Source organism: Lampetra fluviatilis, chromosome 10 (genome assembly GCF_964198595.1).
Source record: "Lampetra fluviatilis chromosome 10, kcLamFluv1.1, whole genome shotgun sequence".
Lineage (NCBI taxonomy): Eukaryota > Metazoa > Chordata > Hyperoartia > Petromyzontiformes > Petromyzontidae > Lampetra > Lampetra fluviatilis.
Window position 1 is genome coordinate 8,540,559 of NC_136284.1, and position 10,431 is coordinate 8,550,989.

General features: G+C 54.2%; 1 protein-coding gene across 1 annotated transcript; it reads right to left on the bottom strand.

Moving 5' to 3' along the window:
- Positions 1–2,750: 2,750 nt before the first annotated feature.
- Positions 2,751–9,066, bottom strand: LOC144934320 (homeobox protein Hox-A4-like). Its single transcript, XM_078860002.1, has 2 exons — positions 8,523–9,066; positions 2,751–3,232 (listed from the first exon to the last, which is right to left on the bottom strand). The coding sequence occupies exons 1-2, from the start codon at positions 9,028–9,030 to the stop codon at positions 2,751–2,753; spliced, it is 990 nt and encodes a 329-aa protein (XP_078716128.1). The 5' UTR covers positions 9,031–9,066.
- Between the last annotated feature and the right edge of the window lie 1,365 nt (positions 9,067–10,431).

The following is a 10,431-nucleotide window of genomic DNA, read 5'->3' on the forward strand; positions in this document are numbered from 1 at the left end:
AAAATCACGTCGCCGGATAAAGCCATGGAAAAAATAACTCGACTTCCGGAAAGAGAAACGCAAGTCAAAATTAAGCGTCGTTGTGTGTACACGTTGTGTATTTAAAATGACGACTTGCGTGCCTCGCGCGCGCACACAAAGACAAAGATCCCCCGTGTAGTCTTAACAGACTGTAGGGGCAAGTGCTGTTAGCGAGCACCTATGAAGGCCGGCACAGCACGCGAGGGGGTGAGTGGCCAACACCACGCCCGGCCGCCTTTGTCTCCCTAGTGACGATGTTTACACATCGCACCAGGTACTCATTTGAGGCCGAGTCGACCTAGGAGAGGCCCGGTACCGGTTCAGATAATCGTCACTGGTGTTGGTGGCCGTGAGCGGTAATCGAACCTGGGTCGCCAGGTTCGTAGCGCAGCGCGCTAACCGCTACACTACCGCGCGCACACACACACACAGACGCACATGCAAACGTGTACACGTACACAAATACACAGATACCCCCCTCCCTTGCCCCCCCCCCCCGCCCACCACCCTTTAGCGTTTAGACTGTTCAGAGGCAAGTGCCGCTTTGCGAGCACCTATTAAGGCGCGCGCATGACGCGCGGCGCGGTCAGACAGCCACGCCCGACCGCCCTTGCGCGTCTTGCCTTGCCGACGTTTAAACAATGAACCTCGGCCAAGTACTCCAAACTCGGTTACGGCCGAGTCGACCCTAGGGGAGGCCAAACACATAAGTTAGTTAAAAAAAACGAAGTGCCACTTACTTAATGGCTATCCAATGACCGGGACGTTGAATAACACAGGTCGCCGACGATATGGTGGTAACCCACTGCGCTAACCACGACGCCACCAACTCCACGCAACATTCCCCTCCCCCCACTACAGCTTTGAACGTGCTGCCGAGGCAAGTGCTGTTCGCGAGCACACGATGGGGTGGGTGGGCAGCACCACGCCCGGCCGCCTTTGTCTCCCCAGTGGCGATGTTTACACACCGCACCAGGTACTCATTTTGAGGCTGAGTCGACCTAGGGAAGGCCCAGGACCGATTCAGATACTCGTCACTGGTGCTGTCGTTGACCGTGGAGCGGGAATCGAACTCGGTTCGCCAGGTTCGTTGCAAAGCGCGCTAACCGCTACACCACCGCTTCCCATACGGTCATACACGTGCGCGCACACACACACACAACATACACACCCACACACATATAAACAAAGCTTCCGTAAGCTCTGCGTTGAAATGAGGCAAAACGTTTCCGCACTGGATTGTAATGCAGCCAATAAAATAAAAACGTACCCTGTGTTTTCCTTATAGATTACAACAACAACAAAAATCTGTGCATTAAAGTGATGCGGCGTTTTAAATACGCGGCGACACGGACACCGCAGTCGTCTGCAATTGACAAAAGCAACGGCAGCAGCAGCAGCAGTTGCTGTGGTCCCCGTAAGATAGAGCGAGCGAGCAAGCGAGATCACCTGAAGCTCGCTCACGATCGATGGCCCTGACGCCCCCCCCCCCCACCGATTGGTCCAAACGAATAGAACACACACGATGGATGGCAAATACAGCGATCATATCCCACCGTGGCGGAGGCGGTGATGACGACAACGACGACGATACTAAAACACAATCCGAGTTAAGCTGCGACTCTTCGAAAAAGGAAGGCGTAACTTCAAAACGTACGACCAATGTGACACGCTCGTTTTCTTGGGGCTCGCGGCCAGGATACGTGTGCGTGTGTGTATGTGTCACGTGCGTGTAAGTGTCACTCGTGCGTGTGTGTCACACGTGTGCATGTGTCACGCGCGTGTGTGTCGAAGTGTATGCAACTTCGCGAGTGATTTGTTTGTAAACAAAGTCGTGAAAAGATTACGTCTGTGAATCTTTTCTTTTTTAAAGAGCGCCGATTCAGCGATGTGATGACGTCAATTCATACCGGTCAACCCCTTATCAGTGCCGACCTTATTACAGGCCGATTCAGAACTTATTGGTCACCCCGTGCACTGAGAAATCTCAACGTTTATCCTACAAAGTCCCATCACAAGAGAGAAAACACAAACAAAATGGACAAAACATGTTTTTTTGCCCGTATTGAAACGGCTGTACGCCGTACGGACCTGAAAACTCAATTTCCCTGTACACGAATACGGGGTATATAAGCCGTGTGGGTTGACACGGTATGTCAATGGAACGTCAGCTACTTCAATAATACCAACTTAGATTTTGTACAGAGGCGCTCTTAAAACAATGCATCCCAGAGCACCACACAGGTGAAAGAGAGAGACAGGCGAGGAGTCACCGGACAGAGAATGAGTAGAGAGATAAGCGAGGAGAGGACCTGATTAAACAGGTGGGGGGGGGGGGAATCTTAATTCTACTTTAACGAAGCCTCAACATCCATGTTGCTTTACCCTGTACACAAAACCTCGGCGTATTTGTACGTACGAGTGTGTGTGTATGCAAGTGTGTGTCTTTGTATTTTGTACATGGTTTCAGAAAACACGAGCCAGATATGTACGCGAGTTGCATCTCCCTTTCATATGAAGCAGCAGCAGCGATGAATACTCATGATGATGATGGAGGAGGAGGAGGAGGCGGCTACCACAGCACACCAACTCGTTACTCTACTTCGACTTGCTGCTATCCCGCCGCACAGCTAAAGTCCCTCTGCTCTACACAACAACAACATCAACATCACCAACCAACCAGCAGCAGCAGCAACCATCACGGCCACGGCTCGCTCGCCTCGTCCTCCTCACAAGGGCCTGCTCAAGCCATCGGCCGCGCGGGCCTGGTGGCCACCGCCTTTGCAAGCGGCGGCGGTTGAGGCCGCGCCACCGGCGGGACCGCTCTGGCCCGACGCGGCGTGGGCCGCCACGGAGCCCGGCGCCACCGTCACCGCCATTCCGCTACCGCACGGAGTGTCGGGGCCTCCTCCTCCGCCGCCCGAGGACGAGGAGCCTCCGCCGGCGGTGGCGATGGCCGTGGCGGCGGTGGCCGTGGCCGAGCGGATCTTGGTGTTGGGCAACTTGTGGTCCTTCTTCCACTTCATGCGCCGGTTCTGGAACCAGATCTTGATCTGGCGCTCGCTCAGGCACAGCGAGTGGGCGATCTCGATGCGGCGCCGGCGGGTGAGGTAGCGGTTGAAGTGGAACTCCTTCTCCAGCTCGAGCACCTGCTGGCGGGTGTAGGCCGTGCGCGAGCGCTTGCTTTCCGCGCCGGTGTAGTTGGGGTTGACTGGGGCGGGTGGGTGGGGGAGACAGCGGCAGGAGCACACCACGCAACAGGCAATCGTCGCCAGGTGAGAGGAGCTTCGCACGTCCAAAGCGGCAGCGCTCGTGATTGTAGCGCGAGTGTGCGCGCGCGTGGCTGGCCATCGTACAAAGACTGTCGCCGCGTCCCGCGCTTTCGAACGCGCTTCTGCGGCCGTCTGGAACGCTCTTCCGATACTTGGAAGCCACTGGAGCTATGCACTTTTAAATCATCATCCAGATTGAAAACTCATTTCTTTAAAACAGTTTTTTGTGTTTAGTTTGTTGTCCCTACCCCCGGCACCTCCGATTACCACGGTTGAACTTCTTTCGCACCGTATGTAGTCTACATACATACGTATGGGTATACAGGGTGTTTCAAAAGGATGGACCCGATTTGAATGTGTAGCAGTTAGCACGCTTCGTTCCGAACCCGACTACCCGAGTTCGATTCTCGCTTACAGTGAACTATTTCCGGGCCCCCCTAGGTCGACTCAGCCTCAAATGAGTATACCTTGTGCGGCGAAGTAAACATCACCACGAGGGAGACAAAGGCGGCCGGGCGTGGTGCTGGCCACCAACCCCTCGCGTGCAGTGGCGGCCTTCAGGAGGTGCTACTCGCTAGCACCACTTGCCCCAAAAGGTCTGTTGAGGCTATACGGGGGATCTTTGTCTTTGATACGAACGTCAATACCGGTCTCTTGGAGGTCGCCACAACGATGACGAGGACTCGAATACATCCGGTATAGCCTCGACGCGTTTGGAATATTTGCTCAACTTGATGAAGGAGTGCTTGGTGCCAATGCGTGCGTGAATTGTTTACTTCTCTCGACAGTAGCCACGATTGTCATCCGGTTATTATTTTGGACGAAAACGCCGCAAATGTCGGCGTCACCAACATCCACCGTGTGTCCGATGTAGCAGAGAGGCCAGATGTCCGTCTCGATACAAGGGCCGAAAGGCCATTGGCCTGACGGAATCACACCTTTAGCCACTTCTGGTGAAGTATGGTCAAAACAACTCCCTCCCCGCTATACGACATGGCATGCGTGGGGGGAGGCCTTCATCCAGTAGTGGATTCAGAAAACGTCGTCGCGCGTGCATTAGAAGATAGCGAAACGCTTACTTTGTACGTCTCGGGCTACTGCGTGTTCCTCCCAAATTAGCTCACAAATTAAAGAACGGGTTTCCCTTTGCGCCTTGAAACGTTGTTTCGGGAAACTATTTGCGAGAGAGACAGACTACACTGGGTACCCGGGTAAACACACACACACACACGCCAACACAAAGCCACGTACACACGCACGGACCCACGCGTCAAGTGCAAAGACAAAGAGCCCCCGTGTAGCCTTAACAGACAATAGGAGCAAGTGCCGTTAGCGAGCGCCTATGAAGGCCGAAACGGCACACGAGGGGGTGGGTGGCCAGCACCACGCCCGACCACCTTTGTCTCCCCAGTGGCGATTTTTACACACCGCACCAGGTACTCGTGAGGCCGAGTCAACCTAGGGGAGGCCCAGGACCGGTTCAGACAATCGTCACTGATGCTGGACGCGAGCGGGAATCGAACTCGGGCCGTCGAATTTCGTAGTGCGCTGCGCTAACCATTGCACCACCGCTCCCCACGTACACAAAAGACACGCACGTACACAGACAACGTGGGCACGCACACGCAAACACACGCAATGCAATACATGCACACGCAGAGTACAAGTGGAAAAACGCACACAGCATCTACATGCAGAGAGAGAGTGAGTGAGAGAGACATGCACGCGTACACAAGTACTACACACGCAGTGGCGTGTGTAGTACTTGTGTACAGGCAGTGCAACTGCCACGGGACAGGGAGGCCCAGACGCCAGGCGACAAAGAGGGCGCGGACGGGGGGGGGGTGACATTGGACAAGGGACCCCCGCTTAGATCCCTCGTACCACAGACCTCTCGTCAAGCACGGCTAGTGAACACACACCACACTAGCAGACCGATAGAGGCACACACACATACACAGGCGCATACATCAAAAACAACCATAACAGACTTCCGGGGCAAGTTCTTCTTCGTGAGGCACCTACGAAGGCCGGCGTGGTAAGCCACCACGCCCGGTCGCCTTTGTCTCACCTCGCGTCGATGTTATTTACACATCGTACCAGGTACTCATTTGAGGCCGAGTCGACCTAGGGGAGGCCTAGGATCGGTTCAGATCATCGTCGCTAATGTCGGTCGTGAGCGGCAATCGTACTCGCACTTAAAAACACGTACACACACGAGACGCACACGAAGATACACACACACGAGACCACACACTCAAACGCACCATCATTACACTAACGAGCAGAGCGTGATCACAGTTCTCCCATCGTAACTACAGCGCGTTCACACGGCGCAGCTTTACAAATCGGTGGCACGCTGCCGAGCAAAGACGAAGGATGCCCCGTGTAGCCTTTTAAACGGACTGTGTGGGCCAGTGCTGTTAACGAGCACCTATGAAGGTCGGCACGGCACACGAGGGGGTTGGGTGGCTAGCACCACGCCGGGCCGCCTTTGTCTCCCCAGTGGCGATGTTTACAGACGGCGCCAGGTACACATTTGCGGCCGAGTCGACCTAGGGGAGGCCGAGGACCGGTTCAGAGAATCGTCACTGGGGGCGGCGGCCGTGAGTGGGAATCGAACTCGAGTCGCCACGTTTGTAGCGCAGCGCACTAACCGCTACGCCACCGCTCCCCACGAGACGCTGCAAACCACCCTCTCTACCCCCCCTCCTCCTCCGACTTCCCATCCCCCACCGCACTATGCCACAGCAACCTCATGATGTGAACAGCCAAACAAGTAAACTCGAGCAAGCACACACGGGGGGCGGGCAGCAGTGAAACTCCGCGAGATGCAACCAGCTTGGAACTCGGGCCCTGTGTCCCTGTGGTGGTTGGGTGTGTGAGTGTATATTGGTGGGTGTATTAGTGGGTGTATATTGATGTGTGGGTGGGTTTGTATTGGTGTGTGCGTGTATATATTGGTGTGTGGGTTGGTGTATATTGGTAGATTGGTGTATATTGGTGTGTGGGTGTGTGGGTGACGGAGATGCAGCCCACTCGAACTGAACCGGTTCTTCGCGCGAGAAACACAGACGACTTCTTCTTATTCCAACACAAATCACGAGCAGGAGGAGAGCTATCGGCGGGCAAAGCCCCCAAAACGAGGCCGGGACCACGCTTCGCGGTAACAGTTCAGAAACAAGGAGCGCAGGCGAATATAAGAAGCGTTTCTGCAAGATGCCCCCGCGGGTCGCATTGTTACAAAAGCATCGTCGAGTCACATCTCTCTGCTTAAAGAAATGTTTTAAAAATGCGTTTTTAAATCACGTTGAAGATATCGTGTGCTTGCACGGCACAGAGAGACGCGTGGTCTGCCGAGGCTGTTGTGCACGCTATGTCGAGCCGATACATGGCTGTGAATATTGCAGAGGGAGCGCGGGCTGTCTGTGTGTGTGTGTTGCGAGTGTTGTGTGTGTGTGTAATTATTGTGTATGCGTGTTGCATTGGTGTGTGTACGAGTGCTGTGTGTGTTGTGAGCGAGTGGTGTGTGTGTTGTGAATGAGTGTTGTACATGTGAGTATTGTGTGTATAGGAGTGCTGTGTGATGTGAGTGAGTGGTGTGCGTGTTGCTTGTGTAAGTATTGGTGTGTGTATGGGAGCTGTGTGTGTTGTGAATGAGTGTTGTACATGTGAGTAGTGTATATGAGTGGTGTGTGTGTACGAGTGCTGTGTGTGTTGCGAGTGAGTGGTGTGTGTGTTGTGAATGAGTGTTGTACATGTGAGTATTGTGTGCATACGAGTGCTGTGTGTTGTGAGTGAGTGGTGTGCGTGTTGCTTGTGTAAGTATTGGTGTGTGTATGGGAGCTGTGTGTGTTGTGAATGAGTGTTGTACATGTGAGTAGTGTATATGAGTGGTGTGTGTGTGTACGAGTGCTGTGTGTGTTGCGAGTGAGTGGTGTGCGTCTTGCCCATGCGTACAGTGAACCGCGGAATGTCTTATCACCATTATCGTTACCATCTCCATCGCATTAATTCTCACTTCACGACGCACGCTGCAGCCACAGTCTAAAAGCGATACATTTATTGTTTACGCATAATTCACCCAAGGGTTGCGGGAAAGATTTTGAGTGTATATCTTTGTTTATGTGTGTTTAAAAAAAAATCTATTATTACTACGAGTGGAAATATTTCAACCGCCTCGATGGAATATCCATCGCGCGCACGCACGAAGAGCACAGAGCTAACGCGGCCGCCGATGCTGCGATGAAAACGCGGGACGAGCCGAGTATCCCACGAATGTCACAGCCACTAAACTACCACCACCCCCCCCTCCCCACCGCCCCGTCTTCATCGGTATCAACAACACTCGCCACGCCGCTCGTAACGCAATAATTAAACAGAACGTGGCGGACAGGGCGCGCTCGCTCGACACAAACACACGCGCGGACTGTGATTTGAGTCGAGCATTGCGTTAATGCGCATTTAAACGCGCTATGGAAATGGCTACATTTGTTTCTGGGCAAAGAAAAGAAAAAAAACATCCAGCGATATGCGCGCGCGCGCCTGTGTGTGCGTGTTTTTTTTTTATTGCGTCAATGCTTTTTTTTTTACGAGAAGCGGTAAAAATAAAATAAAAACTTAAGCGCGCACGTCAAGTCGTTACGCGCACCGAGCTGACGTGTGTTTAACTGGGGCTGTTAAACAGCACGACGGCACATAGACTCCAGCCACCGTGCCCGGCCACCGTGCGTGCGCGTTGCGCCGCCACTGCTGCCACTGGCCGCTATTGTTTGGGGAAAGCGCGCGTGGCCGAGAAGAGCATCTTTTACACACAACACGGCGGCGAGACTTGACAGCAGCCATAGGCGGGAACCACGAAGTGCCCTCCTCGTCAGCACAGTTGCACCACCACCACCACCACGCGTCCAGGGCATCCCCAGTTCAGAGAGAGAGAAAAAAAATGCGAGCCCCGCTCAGGCCCATAAACCACCAGCCGCAATAAATATTATGAAAGGGGCCGCCGCGTCGTCCTTTAAGGCGACATAAATCTCGGTAATGTGCAATTCACGCCAGCGCTCCCCGAGACCAGCGAGTCTACGGGGACCCACTGGCACACCCAGAGAGAGAGAGAGGAGCGAGCGAACGAGCGCGGGGGTCGGGACGCAGCCACGCGATAGAAACACACAAAAATAAAACACGCCGGCTCGGAACAAAAGCGGAGCAAGCAGCGTGTGTGGTCCTACTTACGAGTGTTCACGTGCACCTTCTTCATCCACGGGTAGACTACAGGCTGCTGCTGCTGCTGCTGCTTACTGCACGCCAGCCCGTTAGACGCAGCAGCGCCCATCTGCTGGGTGCACGCAGGCGCCGATTCCCCGCACGGATCGTGGTGCAGGGCACCGCGCATCAAGTGTCCCTGCTGCTGCTGCGGCGGCTGCTGTCTTCTTGGGCCCGGGGTCACGGCCTGCGGTGCCGCAGCGGCGGCGACCACCCCGCCACCGCCGCCCAGCTGCAGCGCAGGTTGCGCTGTGCCCAGACCCTCCGGCTCGGGCTCGCCGCAGTGGTAGGGCTGCTCGGGGTAGTCCGCGTGCTGCGGGTACACGGGCTCCGTTGGCTGCCGGTAGCCCGGGTCTCTCGGCTGCCCGTAGTACTCGGGGCTCGGCTCCGGGATGTAGTCTCCCTGCGAGTACTCCTCGCACGGCGGGAACTTGGGGTCGACGTAGTTGGAGTTGATCAAATATGAACTCATGGCCATTAATTTCTTTGCTGGGGTGTTTCGGAGATGCTATATTTTCTGCCGTTGTCGTTTTGCTGTCGCGGGAAGCCCACCTCCAAAAGCGATCGTTGTATATTTTAGCGTCGGCGCATGTGACGCGCTCAGCCAATGGGAGCGCGCGCTCGAAAGCCCGGATAAGGAAACGTGCCGAGATGAATGCAGCAAGCAGCTCCCGGCCACTTGATTCCTTCACTCGGGACTTCGCGTTTTTTGACGTCTCCCCCCCCCACCCCCCCCAAATGATGATGATGGTGGTGGCGGCGGCGGCGGCGATAGCAACAATGATGATGATGATAATAACAGCAGCAGCAGCAGCACCGATGACTCGCAATGAATGCTAAACAACTCGTCGATGGAAGTGTGTTGGTGACGACGATGATGATGATGCTGGTGCTGGTGGTAATGATGGTTGGTGGTGATGATGATGATTGTAGCGATGCACGAGTGAACAATTACGAATGTGGAATGATAAGAAGTTCGTGCATGTCACGCCGGTGCGGTGCATCATCGCCATCAGTGCTCGTGCAGGACGGTTTGAATGAGGCGCGTTAATTGTTAATCGCCGCACGAGTGATGTACTTGCATTTTTTTTTTCAATAGACCTGACTAATAGCCTAATCGGGCGATAATTAAATCACAATGAAGACGTTTAAATTTGCGTTGTTTTTTTTTTTCCACTTAAAGCCGATTTACAATCCTCGCGCATCCACGCGACCATTCTACTCCACGTTGCGTGGCCTCGCACTGTGTGTAGTTTGTGTTGTTGTCAAGTCAAACAGAATAGATTTTCAACGTGTCCGTCGGCGAAGTGGCCTTTGATGGCGGATTATGGGTTCAAGTATGCACAAATATTTGCGAAGCCTCTGCTTGGATGCACTTGGCGAAAAAAAAAAAACCCACACACAAAACCTCACCAAACAATAACGCGAAATTAAACCCACAATGCACCATGAAACGAACAACAACAAAAACCCGTCAACAGTGTCAGCAGCTGCAGCCAGGGCAGTAATGGAGGGACCGTGGTGGTGACCGTGGTGAGACTCGTGTTGGATTGTGTTGGAGAGGGCAGAAGGCTTTCGTGTTGGATTGTGTTGGAGAGGGCAGAAGGCTTTCGTGTTGGATTGTGTTGGAGAGGGCAGAAGGCTTTCGTTACAAATGAGCGGGGGCCCCGGCGCACAAAACCAGCCAACCAATTCCGTTCCTTTTGTTGCGTTTGCAGCAATGACTGTGGACTTGATACACAGCAGGAAGCAACAGTGGCAGCAGCAGCAGCAGCAGCTGTAGCTGCTGTAGGAGCAGCAACAGCAGCAGTAGTGAGCAGCAGCAGGAACAGCAGAAGCTGGAACAGCAGCAGCAGGAGCAGCAGTAGGAACAGCAACA